The 22,322-nt window shown below is 44.3% G+C and overlaps 1 protein-coding gene across 1 annotated transcript in view; it reads right to left on the reverse strand.

Moving 5' to 3' along the window:
• Positions 1-22,322, reverse strand: part of Adarb2 (adenosine deaminase RNA specific B2 (inactive)) — a 568,842-nt gene that overhangs the window by 58,946 nt on the left and 487,574 nt on the right. Inside the window, exon 5 of the mRNA XM_041630701.1 lies at positions 1,915-2,083. Coding sequence (XP_041486635.1) covers positions 1,915-2,083 — 169 coding nt within the window. The remainder of the gene's footprint in view (positions 1-1,914; positions 2,084-22,322) is intronic.

Below are 22,322 nucleotides of genomic sequence, written 5' to 3' on the forward strand. Positions count from 1 at the left end.
TCCAGCTCATATGACAGCCTGCTATTTCCTGATGGCTGCCATGGGGACATCAGAAGTTCCATCAAATTGACCACATTTCAGCCGGGCAGTGGTGGCGCACGCCTTTAATCCCAGCACTCGGGAGGCAGAGGCAGGCGGATCTCTGTGAGTTCGAGGCCAGCCTGGTCTACAAAGGGAGTTCCAGGACAGGCTCCAAAACCACAAGAGAAACCCTGTCTCGAAAAATCAAAAAAAAAAAAAATTGACCACATTTCTTAGCACCGGTTCATTCCAGAAAATCATTGTTAAAACGTATATGGCAGGCTTAGGAGATGGCTTGGTTGGCAGGCATGAAGATGCAAGTTTATTTCCTAGAACCTATGTTTAAAAACATACGGGCTTGCTGGCATGCTCTTTTGATCCCACTGCCAGGGAGGTGGAGACAGAGCTGATTCTCATCCCTTAGTGGCCAATCAGATTACCCTGTTTTGGGAGTTTCAGGTCAGTGAGATGTCCTGTCTCGGAACAAACAAGGTAGATGGCTTCTGAGAAATGACACCTGAGGATTGTCTCTGATCTCCATCTGCACACCCATGCACACCCATGCACACACAAGGGTACACGACTTTACTCACATCTCCTGACTTGAAATCTAAAAGTCTAGGGAATGGATAATAATCCCCACATATTTGGTAACGTGGGGTTGTGGGGATCTGAGGCCACCAGGACAGGGTGACTTGACTTCTTAGGACAAGAACTACCAAGTGTTGAATACCTCTATCAAGATGGCTATCATGTATTTTGTAAGAGTCATTTACCTTTGGTTCACACAATGAAAACAGCCTGACCCTGAGATTAGGACTTGGGACAGGAAATAAAATGACGGCCCATTTATGAGCCTGGCCCGTGAGAGATGGCCCTAGCTAGACATGAATAATTCCGAACTGTCTAGGAAACTACGCTGGTTGAGAAATTCTCAAACCCAAACTGACCAGGCTGCAGAGGGGACCCTCTTCCCTTTGTAGAAATTGCTGACCTGTGAGCCCTTCTTGAAGTGGACACAATTTTGTCAGAATGGAGCAGAAGTGTCAGTGTCAACCTGGCACCTTTCCATGGCCGAAATGAAAGTTCTTCCCAGGGAGCAAGCTAATCGATTCAAGTTATCTCACATTATACCAAACAATCTTTCGACTCAATTGACGGAACTGCGGTTTCAGAGAGCAATGACTTCTATTTCCTGAGAGACAGCCAAGTCAGTTTCCTCCTTTTCTTCCTCTTTCCCTCCCCTCCCTCTCTCTTCTTTCCTCCCTTTCTCTGTCCTTCACCTTCTTTTCTCTGTCTTTCCCTGTTTTGTCCTCTCCTTTTTGGTGGTTGCATTTTTTTTTTTTCAAGAAATTCCCTGCGATCCGCAGGTGTCTCCTAGAACTGTATTGCTGTCTTGTCCCATTGACATTTGTAATTTGAGGAGCGGGTTGGATAAATAGCTTACTGAAGATATGTAAGATCCAAGGATGACTGTGGATATCTGAGTTTCATAAAGAAAATTGCTTTTTTGAGGGATGTTATTGTGGCTGCCTGAGTGTTTTAGTTGAAAAAAAAAATCATCAAGTGGAATGAGCCATGGCAAGATGTCTTCCTGTGTGCCATGCCTGTGGGCACCTGTGCGGTAACTTGTGTGTGTAACCTGGAGGCAAGCAGCATGCTTCCTGGAGTGAGATGTTGGGTGTAATGCCAAATCAGGCAACTGAACACTTCCGTGTCTGTGCAGTATCCAAAGGGCTCTCCAAGTCTGAATAAACACAGATGCTATATGGTGCCTTGTCACTTACTATGTCTGGCATCCGCCAAGTGCATGGCACATTTTGAACTGCCTCGTCGCCTGCCTCCTCACTAGCTAAGGTGTGTCAGTCCTGCCCATGCCAGGGGCCCCTTTACCTCAAGTGCAGCTCCAGCTGAGTGTAGAGGAAGTGAAGAAATGCCCGCCTGGCCACAATTTCAGCGTGGCAGTCGTTGACAACGAGCCCCTGGTCACTGATGTGCTCACCGCTGATGCACTTGGTCCCAGAGGACAGGACGATGACCTGCGCCTGTTTGGTGTCCAAGCCTAGGGGACACAGAGGGTGGTCAGAACAGCTTAGGCTTCAAGGGCGCCACTGCAGGGAGCGTATCAACCTTCCTGGAGCCACCAGCCTTGGTGCTTATGGCAGGGTGGCGACGAGTCTTTATTGTCAGCCTGACTATATTTAAAATCACCTAAGGAGATTTGTGAGATGTGCTTCCAGGTATATTTATAAATCTGTTTCCAGAGAGGACCAACTGTTGGGGAACTTTCATTCTGGATGTGACAGCACCATCCCTTGGGCTGGGAACCTCCACGGAACAGAAGGCACCGACAAAGAAAGAAAGTGGAGTGTGGATAGTTTCCTTTTCTCTGCTTCCCAGCCCACTAGGGCGAAAGTTTCTCTATCCTATTATGCCACCCTGGGCACAAGGGACTGAAATCTCTGAAACCATACACAAAATAGATAGACCCTCCCTTTACATTGGTCTCAGTCTATATCACCACAGTCACGCAAAGGTCAGGTCTCAGACTGACAGACGTCATTCTGAGATCTTGAGACTGGGAGCAACATGGTCACTCTTGTGTTCTGCCCCAATGACTGTTGACCTGATGAGAAGTAAAGATTTTTTTTTCTTTTGTAGTAGAAGTTTGTGGAAATATTGATACTAGAGATAAAAGAGAGACAGTCATAATCAAACTTGTCTCTGGAAGAGAAGCTGGGCCACCTCAGGGGCTTTAAACGGACAGAGGTTGGGCTCTTAGTCCCGTGTGCAATAACAATCCAAATTCTAACCCCGGAGATTCTGCCACAGGTCCTTCCCCTCCGGAATGACAGCTGTATCTTCACTGAGATGGAAGTGTCAGAGAGGAGGTGCACAGAAGGCCCGGAGGGCCCAGGAAGAACCCCTAGCTTGGGCTCTGTCTTGCAGAAACATCTGTATTTTCAGGGGGAGAGGTGGCCCCAAGTGTAGCATGAATATATGGCCCTCATAGGCTCTTGTGTTTGTAAGCTCACTCCCTAGGGAGTGCTGGGTGGGGAAGTTGTGGAGCATTTAGGAGGTGGAGCCTCCCTGGAGGAAGTGGGTCTCTAGGGACAGGGACAGGCATTGAGAATTCACAGCTGGCCCCATCTCCTGTTCACTCTCTGCTTCCTGATCATGGACACATGACCAGCCATCATCAGTCACTATGCGTTCCTGCCATGGTGCACTGTATGTTATAGGCTCTGGAACTATAAGCCACAGCAGACCCTCCCTTTCTTGTATTGCCTCCTGTCAGCTCTTTTGCTGCAGCAATGAAAAAGTTGCTGGTATACAGGGTGTTGTGGAGACACCTGGGCATATGCAAGGGCTACAAACATTGGCTTTTTCTTTCCTTCAGCTTTCAGGATCCGTGTGAGTTGTGGAATTCAGATGACGTCATTCCTTCACTTCCTACCCCAAATGTACGTCTCTCTCTCTAAGTCCTGCTGCATTCTGCCCTTTGTTTTACTTAGCACACGGCTGAGCATAGTGGGGACACTTGCCTTTCGAAGTCTCATTCCTCAGTGGAGGTCAACCCTGTAGCTGGACAAGGTCCAGTAGTTTGGAACACTCAAGAGCGTGTGGTTTCTGTACAACTCGTGCCTCAGGAACAAGGCAGAAAGCAGAATGTAGCTACAGGGCTGATGTTTAGGCCTCTCAGGGCACAGACGTGTGAAGGCTGGTGACATGGCACAGGGTCAGGTTCAGAACACGTCCCCTCCATGATCACATTTCAGAGGCTGATGAAGTGGTGTCTGAGGGGGAGTGTCTCTTTTCTAGGTTACCCTGTTTAAGGTTGGACACCTTATCAGAAGTGGGTGCTCAGGGCAGACAGAATGACCATCCACTCTGAGTCTACTACATTGACTGCAGCCTTGAGAAGGAGCTCTGAGCTGTGTCCATGACCATTGCTTGGGATCTGGTTTGTCTCTGATCTCATTCCAGGGACTCCGATTTAGGGGCACATGTTTATAGGCATGTCCTGAATCTCTAAATCTTAAAACCTTTGTATATGTTCATCCTACATGGTATTGTATTACACAAGGAAATTTAAAAATGTTCCTTTGACAGTTTCATATACATACATACATATATATGTATATATATAAAATACATTGCAATCGCATTAATTTCTCTACCCTTTCTTATCCCCATTTGACCCCACCAACCTCACTTTTTCTGACAAGGTTTCATTGTCCCACTTTTATGTCCTTTTGTTTTGTTTTTGGCTTTTTTGTGACCCACTGAATGTAATCAGGGCCAGATGGGTAGCCACTGGAGCATGTACACTCACCAGTGGGTACCACTGAAAACAATGGCTTCCCAGCCCCAAGTAGCCACATATTGCCATTATTTCCCAGGGAGGGCCCAGCCCACTTAAGTCCCTCCCACATCTTTGATGGACTATTGATGGGCCCATTCTTGTAGGCCCTGTGCAGGCCACTGAAACTGCTATGAGTTCATGAGTACAGTGGCCAAGGCTGGCCCAGGAGACAGCATTTTATGGCTCTGCTCTTTATCGGCCAGCTCATACAAAGAACGTTTTAATATAAGCATATATTGTATATTTGAAATATTTTCACTTCATCCTCTACCTCTCTGTTCTCATCACTCTCTCTCTCCCATTAGTGCCCTTCATCTCCCTAGACACTTCTGCTTCTATTTTATTATATATAATATATTTATATATATATATGATTTTAGATATCTATATAAAATCTATACTTCCTGACTCTTATATCTAAGAATAATGTCACAAATCCATAAAAGCAAAGGAAGGGAGGGGGGAGTCATACTGGAAATTGTAAAGCTTCCCCCCTCTCCCGGGAGCTGCAGGATAGATGGGAGGAAGCAGGCAGCAGAACTTCTGCTCCCATTCAGCACTTTCCCTGGCTCAGAGGCAAATCTCCCAACTCTAAGGTTTCATAGAGGAACCAAAGGAGTAGCCCCAAATTATTTCTCTCTTTTTCTGGTCTATTTACGGGACACACAACTGCTGGTCTTTGGGGCTATAAAACCTGAGAAGTAAATAACTTTTACGGAGTGATTTATAGGACTGTGGAAGTGAGCTTCTGCTAGTGACCAACAGAAGGAATTCTAACAGCTCCATCAAGATCGCCAGAGGCATTTTGTGAAACACCTTCGGTTATCATCACGTCCTCTAAAGACTCTCACTGCAGGGCAAGAGCAAGAGCAGAGAGTTTGGAGGCCACACTGACAGAATGGCCACTCGCAAACGCTCTCTTCGAGGTGTCAGGGGGCTGGCTCAGTGGGTAAACTGCTTGAGGACCTGAGTTAGAATCCCCAGAACTGATGTAAAGTTAGGTGTTGTCGCCTGTGTCGGTAATCCCAGCACTCCTACAGTGAAACAGGACCAGAGAGGCCCTGGGAGCTTGGGGGACAGCTAGCTAGCAGTGACAAACACAAGAGACCCTGTTTCCAACAAGAGGGAAGGTTAGGACTGACACCTGATGTTGAACTCTGACCTCCACAAGTCTACCATGGCATCAGTACACACACACACACACACACACACACACACACACACACACACACACAGAGCTCCCTGAATAACCAGTTTCCGACCTATAAAATGGGGGCTACTCCCTTCCTTACACCACTTTGCCATCTCCAAATTTTTACCTTTTTCCCCAATTTGATCAACTGTTATGAGATGACAAATAGTTCATACTACATAAAATAAACAACACTAGACATTTCATGACTTATTTTTCACAAGACATTGCCCATCTACTCAGAGCCAAAGGAACTTGGTCACCAAAACTGGCTCTCTGGAAACCTTGAAAGCACATTCTAAATTTAAGGTCTTTAAAATATGTCATGGCCGCCGCTGTTTCAGAAGACTACGAAGAAGGTCAAAGGTGATTCTTTCTCCTGCCCTCATGGATGCAAGTGTGAGCACACATATTCTCCTCGCTTTAATGGTGAATTCCTGGAGAACAGAAAGCAGAATCTCCATGAAATCCTCTAAGAAGGGGCTCCCCGGGAGTCTGTGTGATTAGAGAGATGGCATCAGTCATTGTTGGAGGATCCCATACAAATCCAACTCTCAAGGTCCCGTCAGAGCGTGGGTTGGGATGCCCACCGGCTCTGCTCTATGAGAGTGCACGCTGCTGTTTGCTGAGGTTCGGATTCTGTGTGGCGCGGTAGATGCAGAGCGCTGGCTTAGCCTCAGATTTTCCTGGACTCTGTTAAATCCTTTGATAAATTTATGTATGAACCGTTTCTTTAAAGAGACGATATGCAAATTGGGCCCCCCAGTGGAGCAGACCTTCCATTTTTAATAAGATTTACTTTTCCGAGCGCAAACAGTGCTGACAGCCTTGTAAAGTACTCGATACAGACTCGTTCTAAGTAGAGAATTGCTCCATTGAGAGCTAAATCCTGAAGCCTGGCTGACCTCCTTCTCTACTCCCACCCCCTGCGTGGATCTTCCTTTGTGGGACAGAATAGGGACGAGGCAGGGAGGAAATGGAGAATACTTTGCCAAGGGGATCAGATGGGGTAAGGGGAAAGGAGGGCAAACGCATGCTTGCGTTGTCTGCGGTTAGCAGAGGTTAATCCACTATCCATGCTACAACCTCCATGGCAGCCAACTGTGCTGAACGGAAAAAAAGAACTAGAGATGAAGGGAACATGACTGCTCCTAGGCATGGTGGAGGAGAAGTTTTATTGTAGACGTGGGGGAGTGTAACCAGAGGAAGGGAAGAGTCCAGAGTGAACATGACCAGACTGAGCCATGTGAGGAGGCGGGGAGGGGAAGCTAGGGCTGAAGAGAGAGGTGTGTGCGTGTGTGTGTGCGCGTGTGTGCGCGAGTGTGTGTGTGTGCGTGTGTGTGCGTGTGTGCGTGCGTGTGTGTGCGTGTGTGTGCATGTGTGTGCGTGTGTGTGTGCATGTGTGTGTGCGTGTGTGTGTGTGTGTATGTGTGTGTGTGTGTGTGTGAGGCGGGCTACTAGGTGCAGCAGTCAGGAGGCCCAAAGGTACAGAGACGGGGTAATCAAAATAATCAAATAATATAGGGAAGAATAGCCCAGCCTTATGAGCTGGAGAATTCAGGTAGGGAGCCAGGAGGGCCCTGTAACAGATAGGGACTGAGGGCTGCAGGGAGAATCTGGCGGCTAGAGTCCACTTTGATATGTTAGCCATTTGTCCCAGGTTTGAAACAACACTCCCCAGCTGGGTCTGTCCCTTTTCTCCTAAGCACAAACCCCTCCATGCACACACACGCACACACACACATACACACACGCATGCACGCAGAAACACACACTCATACACACACACGCACACACACGCACAAACACACACATACACACATGCACAAACACACATACTCATACACACACACGCACACACACACACGCACACACACATACACACACGCACAAACACACACACTCATACACACACACGCACAAACACACACACACACACACACACACACACACTACCTCCTACCCATTCTCATTGCTCTTCTGGCTCTGGTGACTTCCATTTCTTAGAAGGACTCAGGTGTCCACGACATGCTGCCTTTCTACTGTCTCCTTCCCTGTGGTGGGATTTAGTTTCATGGTGGGATTTAGTTTCTTGATAATCTTTTGAGAATATTCTCAAGCTGGCAGCTAACCTGCTTTGAGAAAAGCAAAAAGAGGTTACAAGCAAAGTCCTAATGCTTTCTTCCCGCAGGAAAGCTGAAAACAGCTACACACGATGCCTGGCTTTCTTTCCTCGGGTCCAGGAATCCTCTCGATGCCTGGCTTTCTTTCCTCGGGTCCAGGAATCCTCTCGCTTAGTTGTTCCCCAGGCGGACCGCCTCCTGACTGGGAGTCTTGTGGGTGGAACTGACAGTCATTTGTCAGCTGGAGCTAAAGCTACAGGGAGCCGCAGGAGCCAGCTAGTCACCTCTCCCAGGATGCCTAGGAGCCTTTTCCTAATTGAAAGAGTTAACAGGATCCGTGGACTGTTGGGGAACACGTAATGAGGATACTCTCTTGATGGAGAAAGCATTTCCATGTTCTAGCTACATTAAAGCAGGTGATGCAAACCAGCATTGCTAACTCTTGCTAAGAGTGTTTCAGCATGTAGACGGCTGGCGTACATGGACTATAATTCAGACGGCTCTTTGAGAGTAGGCACTGTGACTCCCGAGGCCCTGGCTTCTTTTGATTCCATGGAAATTAGAGCCGTAGAAAAAAAGAAACTGCTTTCCCTTCGCCCCTCATTAATTCTCAACACTGCTGGACTCCAGGCTCTGCCATATTTAGTACAATTATGCGGCTCAAGAAATGCATTATTTGCTGATTCACTTTTCATTAATCTCACCTATAATGTGCCAGCACCAAGTTAAGGAACGCTGGAGACAAGACACTTAAAACATGGCCCTACCCTTTAGCATGTATTTAGGGAGACAGTATAGAAACAGAAGATCTATAAAATAAGATATTCGCTCTCTCTCTCTCTCTCTCTCTCTCTCTCTCTCACTGTCTCACATACACACAGAATCATATTTAGGAAGCTTACAGTAGAACTTTAGTGTTTGAGCAGATCCTGAGAAATGGTGTTTCTTCGGCAGAACAAAGACAGTGGCCCAAGGCATAGACAGGATAGAGAACATGCCTAATTTGTGCGTGCGTGTGTGTGTGTGTGTGTGTGTGTGTGTGTGTGTGTGTGTATGTGTGTGTGCATACAGCAATGAAAAGTTCATTTTGGTACTAGTGGGAGATTTGCATACAAAAGTGGGAGTTCTTAGGCTTAAAAGGCAAGTGGAAATTGATGACAAAATTTTGAATGTCACCCTTAAGATAGATACTAGATTTTACACACTAGACCGTGAGACTGTTATGAACTTTTTGATCGGGACAGTGACATTGTTGTCCCTGCGTGGGTTCAGTGCAACGTCCTAAGAGGGATGAGGTAATAGGCAGGAGGCTGTTTTAGCAGTGTGGAGTCCAGACATCGTGATTCGGGGAGTGGTAAACCAGAGAAAGGCATAGAAAGGAGAGTTTGGGGGCTGCTGCAGCAGTATAGAGTCCAGACATTATGATTTGGGGAATGGTGAACCGGAGAAAGGAGTAGATAGGAGAACTTGGGGAGAAGATAACAGACGTGAAACAAGAGGACTGGAAAATTAAAACAGGAAGAGGTGAAAATTAAATGCTTGAGAATTACATAGTAAAAATGAAAAGTATAAAAATTCTTATGAGGTTCAGCTAAGTTCAAGGTTGACAGTCTGAGTTTGGGGAGAACAGAAGATAGAGGTCTTGTCCTTATTTCTCCCTCCAAATGCCACAGAGGGTGACTTGATGACATTAGTCTTTTATGAGTTAGAAAATAGAGCTCAATATCAAAAATACAAGCAGAAATTACTAGAAACACAAGCTATATTGTACGCTCTAGGAAGACAAGTTTTTCTTAAGTCGTTCACCCTACATTTCTAGTATAGAGGTATAGAATAAGCCCAGAGGGGTCTTCAGTTCTGTAAGATGCTGTACTCCCCACTCTTCCAGATGAAGATCCTGCCTGTTCTGAGAAAAAAAAAATAATCTCAAATCTTGTGAATTTTGTTTCCCATGGAGGAGTCAAAGGTGTATGATGTGACATTAGTGGTCAGAAGCTCCCCATTGTTGCCTGGAAATGAGTTGCACTCTCTTTGTGATACTTTGGTTCCATTTTTTTCCTTCAAGGCAGGGTTTCTTTGTGTAGCCTTCGCTGCCCTGAAACTATCTTTGTAGACCAGGCTGGCCTCAGATTCAGAGATCCTCCTGCCTCTGCCTCCTGAGTGCTGGGATTAAAGGCTCATGTCACCACCATCTGGCTTGTTGCAGTTTGTAAATCCTTGATACCTGGGATGTGCAGTGAATGGCCCATAAATGATACTTTGTATAAACAATGTGACTTAGGTCAGGACACCCAAAATCAGAGGCTGAGTTGGAGATTCCAGGAGATAATTTATAGTCAATCAAGACAGGGCAGAAGCTGGGCGAAGAAGAGATTTTGCTGGAGTCTGAGGTTGACATTGCATAAATTCTGTAATATGAAGACTAGGATAAGGTTATCATGCCTCGAGGTGAGGTTGTGAGTTCAGTACTCTGTGAGATGTCAGCTATAGGTATTCCAAGAGCACTGGCTTCCTCTAGCCAAGGCATTTGTCAGGAGAAGACATAGCTATGAGTGGTTCCCAGCCAGTGCATAGAGCAGTAATGCAAGAGAACCCTGGAGGACCTTGGGTGTGGTACCAGCAACATCTACTCCATCAAACAATGCTGTGATAGTTTATAAAATGAAAAGTTGTTTGGAACCATCACTGATATTTGTTCAACCTATTTTCTCTTAAAATGACCTCAATTTGGACTGGAGAGATGGCTCAGTTGTAAAGAGCACTTGTTGCTGTTCCAGAAGACCTGGGTTTAATACCCACATGGCAGCTTTTCTATAATTCTAATTCCAGGGAATCTGATACCCTCTTTTGACCTCTGTGGGCATCAGGCACTTATGAAGTACAGAGACATACATACAACAGAAAGCATTCTTATACATAAAACAAAATAAATTAATCTAAAAAATGGCATAATCAATTTGGATGGTGGTGGTGCATGCCTTTAATCCCAGCACTCAGAGGCAGAGGCGGACAGATCTCTGTGAGTGCTAGGTCAGGCTACTCTACAGAGTGAGTTCCAGGATAGCTAGATAGCTAGAGCTACCAGAGAAACCCTACCTAGAGAAATCAGAAAAAGGGCACAAATCTAGGTTGGAGTAAAAGTAGTACCCTATAGAATATCATGAGGAAGAACTATCGAAAACAGAAAAACTCAGATTTCTATAAAGTAAACAGCAAAATTATCAAAGATCCCATTCCTCAACCACCCATCTAAGGTTTGTTGAACCCACTGACTTTTAAAATATCAGACAGATGACTTTAAGGTGATATATAATGTTATGAAACTAAGAAAAGCCTCAAATTGTTTTAGAAATGACCCATGTTGAAAATACACACTTGATTGAGACTACACAAGAAATAAAATCATAGATTTTTATAATTTCTAAATAAACTACAATTTACTAAACAGAATAGCTCATTTCTTCCAGAATGTAAAAATAGGTTGTATATAAAACTACAATACAAAAAGATAACTATGAACATGGACATAGAGCCAGCATCTGAAAAAAAAATCATGACTTTAGATAAAATACGAAAATAGATTGTATTTAGAATACAATAGAGAAAGATGATCATGGTCACAGAAACGGAGCCAGTGTCCGACAAAACACACAGCTTAATGGGGCAACCTGGAGGCATTTCTGCTGCCGTTAGAAGAATGCACAGTGTAGTTCCATTATTTGGTATCTGTTGAAACTACCACTCAGCACAAGCGAAATAATTAGAAGTGCAATAATTGAAAGGAGCAGGTGATACAAGAGCCGTCTGACCAGACTGCATACGTGGCACCCCCAAGACAGGCCAGCTGAAATGCTACTGGAAGCAGGAAGAGAGTTCAATAGAACGAGAGAGAGAGCAGAGCTCACACACCCAAATCAATAGTTTTCATATATACACATAGAGAGAAACAAATAAAGTGGAAAGAACCCTGTTTATAATAGCCACAAACAAGGTGCTAGGGAAAGGAGGATGGGCTGTGAAGACTAATGCTTTATAACTCACTAACGGGGCTGGAGACACGGACCAAGAAGGTAAGGGTGTTTGCCACCCAAGCATGACCACCTGAGTTTGGTCGTCTGAACCCACATGATGGAAAGAGAGAACTGACTCCTATAAGCTGTCCTCTGAGCTCTACAGGTGTGCACTCCCTAGAACTGTAAAAATGAAACCCCTCTACTTAAGGGCACTGGCAATATTAGAACACACAGGAAGATACCCTGCCATCTTAGAGGAGGAAGATTAGCCCCATGAATTTTTCTCCCAGTTGATTATAAGGTTAGGATACTAACAGAAACAGCAAGAGTGCTTTATTTTAAACAACACCTAGCTAAAGTGTAGTTTAGTTATTCTTTATTTAAGCCAGAAAAACGGATTCTCCAGGAAAACCCAGAGAGTACTGGAGCAAAGCACTGATGCTAGGAGACAAACCCTAACTTAGCCGGTAGCATGCTGGTGGCAAAAGCTTGTTACAGATGACAGTGGAGTGAATGCCTTCTGTGAGCCGATGGAACAAGGAAAAAGTGCAGAACTCAGTCTGAATACATAAGAGAACTAAAGCCAACCCTTGAGTCCACGAGGTAGAGAGCACCTAGTCAACGGCATCTCGTGACTGAAGACTCATTTGAAAATTTAATTGCATCTTCATCTTCCATCACGCACCAGGGCAGGAGCCAAATGGATTAAGATCTGGATGTGAAACACCAAATAACTGCACCTGAATCCTTACAGTTGCTCTATTTACAGTTTATAAAACTTGTAAGCAACCACAATGCCCTTGTTCTTGAACTTCCTGGCCTCTAGTATTCCCCAAACCTTCTGTTGCTTATAGACTCCCCAGAAAGGCTTACCTTGTTACAGTAGCACAAAGGGGCCTTTCTTTAGCACACTTTTATCTACCCAGCTCTAGGAACTTTCTGGCACTGCTTTTAATTCATTTAACTTGAGCTAAATAATTCTTATTTCACTTTTTAAATACAAGTTTCATAACAGCATATTTGATTCTGGAAGAAAACACTACCAACTTTCTAAAGTATCAAACTAAGAGTAAAATAATATCAATATATGTTAAAGAAATAAATCTCTAATAAACAATACATTTCTATAGAAATTCGAGACAGAAAGAAAAGATTTTTATTATATACATAGACTGCCTAAAGGTTTGGTACACAATCTATTCTGATTCAGTTTTCTAGTTTCATGGCATGGAGTTTAATGACTCCATAAGAAGGTTTACACATGTCCCCTGAGAAAGGCTTCTTCTCAGTGGACTGGCTCCTGGCATTGGGTAAGCTTCACCAGTGATCAACCCCAGTGATCATGAGCATAATTCCAGTTTATTGCTCGTGTTTCATGTGCCAGTGCTCCTGCCTCTTTGTGCTTTGTATTCTGAGTGTTTGCAGAGAATATCAGTCTGCCTATGATCCTGCTTCTGGTCATTATTAGATTGACATGTTTTATGTCCAAGTTTTTTCTTCAATAAACTCTTATCTCTTCTTAAGTTTCAGTTTCCATACTAAATTTTTATCTAGTTAGTTCAAAATCAGGCGGAATCAAAGATGCACTTGGTGGGCATTTCTGATCCAGAGGCGTAACTGGGCTAGAACTGGGAAATGTTCGGTTTCTAGCGGGGAGATTTTTCTTTCCTCAGCGTGTTAACTGAAAGTCATCTCTAGGAACTGGAAGAGGTCAGTGTCTGCTACGCTCTTATTATATTGCTTCTGGTCCAGTAAGTTAGGTGTCAGTGTCTTGTGAATTTCAGACAACACACCTGAAATGGCCACCAGACTGGAGGAGGCATCCATGAGGCTCAGAACATAGATAACTGCATTTCTTACTTACTTGAAATACGGGACAAGCAAATTTAACTACATTAAATTCAATTAACTCCATTGCCTTGTGGGGAAAAAATGAATTTAAAGAAAATCATGCAAAGTTTAAAATTTGAACACTAATTTTTAGCTATTGTGATATATTTCAATTCTTATATAATTATATTTATCTATCTCCATAGTGTCCTGTCCCTTTAAGAGACAAGCTCTGCCCACTCCCTCCCCCATCTGCTGAGGCAGGCAGATCTTACTTCCTGCTTGCTCCTGACTCTCTTTCCTTTTCTGTCTCCCTCTTGAAGTGGCAGCTTCTGTCTCTTCCTTTTCTCTCCTCTCTCTCTCCCTCTCTGCCCCTCTATCTGCTCTTCTCTCTTCTCCCCTTCCCTTCCGTAACCTACTAAATAAATATCCAACCTCCCTCTGCATGGTGTGCCTATCCATGTCCTTGTCTCTGGGACCAGCTACTTTTGGAGACCTGCAGTGTTTCTGCCGCTGCAGCCACTTGGGGATCCACAGCATTTTTATTTTACCATTACACATATGATTATATTTGTCCGCCTATCTTTTTCTCTGACTTCCATAGTTAGAACAACACTAAAAATCATATGTTCTGTTGTTGCTTATGTTCACAACAAACTGTGTGTTCTTCATACAGGAGCAAGAGTGTTTGGAGCAGCTGTAAGGCAGGCAATTCAAGAGAATCTTAAAGGTAAGTATGAGTTGGCACTGGTGTATAGGTTAAGTGAAAATTCAGGAAAAAGTATTGATAGTATGAAGGGCACATTTTAATCTTTTTTTCATTCATCTATTCCCATGATGAGTATTGATTTCTCCTGAAAGTGAGGATAGGCAACTTGTCCCTTGTCTTCAGGTTCCGAAACCTGTGTCACCAGCACACACACAGATTGGGGAAAGAGGCTGGCATGGTAGAAGAGAAAGAATTATGATTATGGACATAACAGACCTGTAGACATCTGTGAGGGTGGGAAGGGGTGACTGAAGGGGTCAGGTCCATGTTAGAGATGGGGAGACAAGGAACCTTTGCCTTTGCTGAGGGCTGTCTGCCAGGTGAATCAGGGAACAGAGTTTCAGAGGAGAAGTGTCTGAAGCCATTAGCTCTGGAGGGGTCAGCTGGGTCATATGGAGCTTGGAACTGTGAGAAGGATGTAGTGGGGCTCCAGCCTGTGGCTATTCTAGCACCATGACCTCCTTCCTCCCAGGGATCTCTCCCTGGAGGGGAATGGACCCCCAGCTGGCCGTCATGCTGCCTTCACCAGTGCTGAAGGAACTAAGAGTCCTCTTGTGAAACACATCAGTCAGGTTAATGCCCCTCCCCTGAACTGATCTAGTCAGTGGACTCTCACTATTAAACATACAAATGCGACATGTGGCAAGAGCTTTGAGTTTCCTGTCCAGGCACAAGGTTGCACTGTGGAAAGAACATACCTCTGTCAGGTCCCTGGAAGTCCATCTTTTGGTAATGTTTTTGGGTCTTGCATGTGGGTGACTTCGAGAGTCACAAATGCACACAGGCAGGATTTTATCTCTCATATGGGCTATAAGTTGCCAAAGTCACAGTTTGGAAAAGACTTTTTTTTTTTTTTTTAGCTTGATGTGGTGGTACACACCTTTAATCCCAGCACTCCTGAGGCAGAGGCAGAGCTCTTGGAGTTTGAGGTCAGCATGAACTATATAGAGAGTTCTAGAACAGTCAGAGCTATCTAAAAAAAATCATGTCTCAAAACAAATCAAATCAAACAAATATACAACACACACACACACACACACACACACACACACACACACCCCACATGAAAGAAACAAATGAAAAGAAAAAGCCTCTTTTCGTTGGATTGGGTAAGCAGATTATTTCACATTGAGATTTGCAAGCATGAGGAACATAGAGAATTCAGGGGTACCTACAAAGAACTGACTCTGCTGATACTCCAGACACCATGGTGATCATCTGCCTCACTGCTCACATTTCAAAGGCTTCATCAGTGAATCTTACAGCTGATGCTCACTTTATGACTCAGCCACAAGAGCCCAGCTTTCTGAATGTCAGCACAGCTCTTGTTAGAGTAACTGCAGTAATTACATACCCGATAGCATCCTCTAGCACGCCACTTGTTAGAAAAATTCTGTAATCACAGACTCGTTACCATTCTTTAAAGAGAGAAAAATATGGGTTGGAGATTAAGCTCAGTTGGTAAATGCTGGCCTGGTTCAAATCCTAGCACCACACAGACTGGGCACTGTGGTCCATAACTGTTATCCTAGCCCTTAAGAGGTGGGGGCAGGGGTATCAGACGTCTACGGTCATCCTTGCCTACATAGTGAGCTGAAGGCCAGGTGGGTTAAATAAGATCCTGTCTCAAAAATAAAAGAAAATAGAAGTAAAGAAAAGATGCTTCTATAGGATATGCCTGTCTCTCCCTTTTGATTGGTGAGACTATCATTGGAAGAATACTAGCTTGCTTGGCAGGAATCCTGGCGAGCAAAGAGGATGGATCCAGTTGATCTGAGGTCTTAGTAGAGCCAAAATTGAACCAGTATTTGGATTTCAGGATGCTAACAATGAATGCTTTTTCTAGTCTAACCGCACACATACATTTTCCTTCTAAAATGCCTGGGGCTTAAAATTCACACTCATTCTTGATAGGAATGTGATGGTCTCAGGTGCTTTGCTGGGAGGTTTTTTTTTTTCTTTTCTGCTGTGTGGATGGCAGTCCCTGAGCTGTATGTATTGAGCATTGTGGGGACTAAGCCTGCACACTGATCACACACACACTGATCTCTCCAGGAAAAGCTCAGCTTGGAGAAAGGTACCTGGAGGATCCTAGACACAGGCTGAGGCTATCTATACCCATTGACCATGTGGGATCAACTCAGGCCCTGTGGCCACCCTCACTACAACTTCAAAGAGTCAAGCCAGGGGTGAGATCAAGATATCAGCCGGCTAGTGAGCATTGCTACCTTTTGAGAAAACTGAATTCTCTCAAACTTGATGATCTAGAAGTGGGCTTGGAGGTGAACCTGGGCACCACCAGAGCTAGCCACTTTTCTTTGTGTTTTGTAGTAGGAGGCTGCATGGTTTGCTGAGCACCACAGCCCTAGTTAGAGACGTACTGGTTTACGCACGTGTCTGTGATTTCTAGTGAGTCAAACGTGCTAGTCTAATTTGCTTTCTGTTGCTGTGATGAAACAAACGGTCCAAGCACAGCTTGGGGAAGAAAAGTTTTTCTCAGCTTATACTTCTAGGTCACAATCCCTCATTGAGGGAGTTTGGGCAGAAACTTGAGGTAGGAGTGGAGGCAAGGACTGTGGAGAAATGTTGCCAACTGGCTTACTCTCTGACTCTCAGCTATTTTTCTTATGTAGCCTGAGACCTCCTACCTGGTGATGGTAGGCTCCACAGTTGATTGTTGGCGCCTGTATCAGTTATCAGTCAAGAATTTGGTTTATAGACCAGGCTGGCCTCAAACTCAGAGATCTGATGGCCTCTGCCTTCCAAGTGCTGGGATTTTTTTTTTTTTTTTTTTTTGGTTTTTCGAGACAGGGTTTCTCTGTGGCTTTGGAGCCTGTCCTGGAACTAGCTCTGTAGACCAGGCTGGTCTCGAACTCACAGAGATCCGCCTGCCTCTGCCTCCCGATTGCTGGGATTAAAGGCGTGCGCCACCAAGTGCTGGGATTAAAGGTGTGTCCCAACACACTCTGCTCTAAGCTTTTCTTTAGTTTCCTTTCACAAATTGGAAACTTGGTTGGGTGGGATCTTGTCCCGAGGTCACCATGTCTTTTATTCCAATTTTTTAATCTGTTTATCTCCTTGAACTCCATTTTAGCTCCATTTTTAATTTACCTTTCTCAGCTTGCTCCTTTTCATTATAAATCTTCATTAGAGTTACCACTAATAATCACAGGACAGAGTCTTATACTAGGCTGTTTTGAGATTTTCTCTGCCAAAAGTATTAATCTAAAACTCTTCACTTTAGCCTCAGGTAGACTATTTGGACAAGGGCAAAAGGGCAGCCACATTCTTTACCAAAATATCACAAGAATGATCTCTAGGTCACATATTACTATTATTCTCCTCTGAAATTTCTTAAGCCAGGCTCCCACAGTTCAAACAATTCTTAGCACCACTGTCTTCCATGCTTCTATTAGTTATGGCCCATTAGGCAGGTCTTAAAGTAGTCCACTGCCTTCCTAACCCAAACTCCCAAAGTTCATATTATTTCAATCAAAAACATGGTCAGGCCTATCACAGTAACACCCCAGTCCCTGGTAATAACTTCTGTCTTCTGCACTAGCCAGACAGGAGAGTTTAAGTGAGACATGGTGGAAACCACCACCCATGCATATTTCAAGCCCTTGATGGTGGTGTGCAGGCAGACATGGTGCTGGAGAAGGAACTGAGAGTTCTACACCTTGCAGGCAACAGGAAGTGAATTGAGACACTGGGTGTGGCCCACCCTCACAGTGTAAACGTCTTCCAAGTCACACTCACGCCTATAAAGCCACACCTTCTAGTTGTGCCACTCCCTTTTGGGGCCATTTTTTTTTTTCAGACCATCACCGTCTGCCAGTGGTAAACTTGTAGCCAGCAGGATTACACAGGAAGTATTCATTTTTCTGCTCTGACCTGGCAGGGCCTTGAGATAGGCCAAGGGAACTTTAGGCAGACCCTGAAACCATCAAAGGCTTGAATCAAGCCTGTTCAGTTTGTCAGTTATATGATACTAACAAAAAGAATTCGTTCAAGACATTGCTGATGAGCTATCTCAGTTCTTGCAGTCAAACATGAACTTTAAAGTGCATAGCATTCAAAGAAGTATATGGCACATGATAAAAATTTGATGTGAGGCTGGGCGGTGGTAGCACACGCCTTTAATCCCAGCACTCGGGAGGCAGATGCAGGCGGATCTCTGTGAGTTCGAGACCAGCCTAGTCTACGAGAGCTAGTTCCAGGACAGGCTCCAAAACCACAGGGAAACCCTGTCTCGAAAAGCCAAAAAAAAAAAAAAATTGATGTGAGGACTGGGACGATGGCTTAATCAGTCAAGTTCTTGCTCTACAAGCATGATGAGCAGAATTCACTCCCCAGAATCCATGTAAAAACCTGAGCAAGGTAGCTTGGGTCTGTAATCCAATACAGAGAAGATAGAACGGCGAGAATTCCTGGAGCTCACTGGATAGCCAGCCTAGGTGATTTGGTGAACGTCAGGTTCAGGCTTGCTCAGTCTTGTCTTAAAAACGCAAGGTGGAGCACACCTGAAGAAGACACCTGACATCAACCTCTGGCCTCCAGACAAACATGTACAGGCATATATGTGCATGTGTTCCCACATGCATGCTTGAACACATCCACATGAACACATCAACACACATATCCACAGGAACACACACACACACAGAGAGAGAGAGAGAGAGAGAGAGAGAGAGAGAGAGAGAGAGAGAGAGAGAGAGAGAGAGAGAGAGAGAGAGAGAGAGGAGAGAGAGAGAGAGGAGAGAGAGAGGAGAGAGAGAGAGAGGAGAGAGAGAGAGGAGAGAGAGAGGAGGGGGGGAGAGAGAAAAGAGGAGAGAGAGAGCAGCCTATGAGGATTATGCCATTAGTTATATCTCCAAATATCAACATTATAAAGAGCTTCACTGGATATAAATATGGTAATTTTTTTCAGTGAATGTATTCAATGCCCTCATCCTACTTCTAAGAAAGAAGTAGAATGACAACGAACTCTTTACAATTAATAGATTGAAGAATCTATTTATCTCCCTGTTTGGATTGGGCTGAGTGTGCTCTCTGCCCCATTAGTAACTCATCCTTTTGTATCAAAGGAGCAGCTTTGCGACACCTGGTCTGATCGATGAGAAGTCTTTTCTTCCCTGCATCGGAGATAACTGACAAAGTCTCCTCATTGATGCTAAACCCAGAAATAATGAGAGCACAAAGTCACAGCTCATGCATAATTCACGGAGGGACAGTTTAAGTGGCGGTGCTTTCTGTGTCCATAAGCAACCACTTGATATTTCCATTTGTGTGTGTGCATGTGTGCATAAGTGTGCTCCATTCTTGCTGTCTGTCAGAAGATGGATATGGGATTGTATTCAAAGCAGTTCAAAGGGAAATTTTATGCAGGCTCTCAGTTCTCTGACTTAGGCTCCTTCTCTCAGCTTCCTAATATCATCTATTCTTCCTTGACAGAGCAATGTGACTTGCTTTTGGTTCAAGTCTGGTTGGTCAGCTGAAACACCTTTCAGTGATTACTGGCTGAATGATACAGGTGTGCACTGCTCTGAGATCATCTTGCTCTTTGGTAGCTCACTACCAAGACTTGACTTTCTCCTTCCTTTCTCTACTAACCCTGTCTTCTTGGCTCACTTCTGTAGCTGACCATCACCAGGGTAACTCAAAAGCTCAGTTGCTGTCGTAGTCTTGATTGTAAAGACACTGGGCAAGACACACGCAGGGTGTTGTTCTCCTATAGGCTAGATATTCTGTATCCCTAAAGACTCATGTGTTGATAGCTTGGTTCTACAGGGAGGTGGTGAAGATGTTTAGAAGTGGGGTATAGGGGAAAGATTACATCATTGAGAATGTGTCTTCAAAGGGGATTAGGGGACCACTTTCTCCCTCTGTCTTTTTGTCCTCTGGGTTTGTTCTAACACATGCTATTTGATGGACCTTGTTACAGTTCAAAAGCACCTGGATCAAGTAGTTATAGACGAGAACCTCCAAAACTGTGAGACCAGAGCAGCCTTTCTGTTTATAATTTGATGATCTTGGGTTTTGGCCATCGTGACACAAGGCTGCTTGGCACACTGTAATGTGAACCCCCACCCCCAATGCAGAGGTGTCTAGACTGTCACCACTTCCTTCTTCAGTGTTTACAAGATACCAACCCTTTTTTATATCACTTAATGTAGACAGAAAAACTCAAAACTTTAAATATAAGGTCAACTAGTTAAGAAAGGAGTTTGAATTTTGACATCAAGTGCATGCATTTGAGCTCAAAGGGCTGCAGCATTGTCCAGTTTCACATCTGTTTCTTAGCTCTAACATGGCGGGGGGTGGGTAAGAGAGAGAATTAGGATGACTGAATATTTTTAAACTTTTAGTGTACTGGCTAAAATAACATACTTTAAACACTTGAAAATTCTGCCTGGTACTTGAGCAACCAATACAAGTCAGTGTCTTTTCTTTTTCTTTCTTCTTTTTTTTTATTGATTTTTATTGAGCTCTATATTTTTCTCTGCTCCCCTCCCTCTTTCTCTTTCATTAACAAACCATTGTGTTGTTTCCATTCAAAAGCAGGACCATAGTTTTAGTGATGCTAATTTTATTGTCTTGAGCTACAGTTGGATTTTCTTGCTAAGCGAAAGCTTTTGGGGCCATTTGAGGAGAACTGAAATTGAATGCTCAGTTGTGAGCTGATGATGAAAAATCGTAGAAATGTTTGAACAGCCTTGATGGAAGGACCGGATTTCAAGAGTGCAGAAGTGTTTCTTTGTGCGCACACATGTGGACGCGAGTGAATGAGTAGACAAGAGGACAGCCTCAGCTGTAGATTCTTAGGTGCTTTCCACTCCATCTTGTGTTTGGAGACAAGTTTCTCACTGACTGACCACCAAGCCCCAGGGGTCCCCCTGTCTCTGCCTTCCTGGTGCTGGATTACAAGGGATGCCCCACCGCAGCCAACTTTTTAAATGTGGGTTCTGGGGATTGAATTTAAGTCCCTCTGCTTACCTGCCAAGCACTTTACCACATGAGCCATCTCTTCAGACCTCTTCTTCCTTTTTACAAAACCCACATTTTCCTCCTAAACCCTTCCTTACTGAGGAGGAATAAATGCAAGCATTTCAGAAGGATATAGCTCATGGTTGAGACATATGACTCTCCCCTTCAGCTCTGTGAATTTTCATCATCACCTTGTGAATTATTTTAAATTAAACCATTTATCTCTAAATGAGCCATAAGTAGAACTGGGCTGGGATAAATATCCCGGCAGGGGCTGCTTTCCTCTGGTTTTATTTTAGAGAGAGATGATTAGTATGATGGGTTGGCATTGGAGCTACACAAGGGTCAGCCACAGGAGCAGTCAAATCCATCCTGCATTTCGTAGTCTAAACAGTTTCAACCAAAGATTTAAAAATCAATTGCCCATCAGCAGCCCTTATTGTTCTCGGATGTCGGCATCTGTGAATCTTAATGTGCCCGGACAGATCCCAAAGACCAGCAGCAGCTCCATGTTGTGTTGTATGTGTTTAGTCATAGTTAAGATCAATTTCTAGAAATCAAGATGATACTTTATCCTTTTACATCCTGGTATGACGCTTCTTCTGCTAGTGTGATTATTTTGGGTCCAGTTCCTTTGTTTCAGATTATCTCCCTCATGCTTGACTGAATGTATATGAAAAGACTGCTCAATTTCAAAATCAAAGTGATTTCTAGTCATCCTTGGGAGAAAATGGAGAGGAAGGGGCTTTGAGGTATGTGGGGAATAAACTTCTTTTGCCATGATTCTGCTAGGCACTCGTGAAGGTGAGCCTTCCCAATGCTCTGCGATAGAAGTTTCAGATGTGTCTGTACTGTCGTGATGTATCAAGAGGAAACGGGACGTGGCATTTAAATAGCAGCCTTGTCTGGCTGGATACCATCGTGTGATTGTACCGGGGACACTGCAGGCAGATTGCTCTACCTCCGATGCCCAGCTTAGGTTCAGGGCAAACGCAAGCAGGCAAAACACGCTCTACACTTT

This window comes from Microtus oregoni, unplaced genomic scaffold, assembly GCF_018167655.1.
Source record: "Microtus oregoni isolate MIOR12 unplaced genomic scaffold, Mior012 000035F_ref0000213, whole genome shotgun sequence".
Lineage (NCBI taxonomy): Eukaryota > Metazoa > Chordata > Mammalia > Rodentia > Cricetidae > Microtus > Microtus oregoni.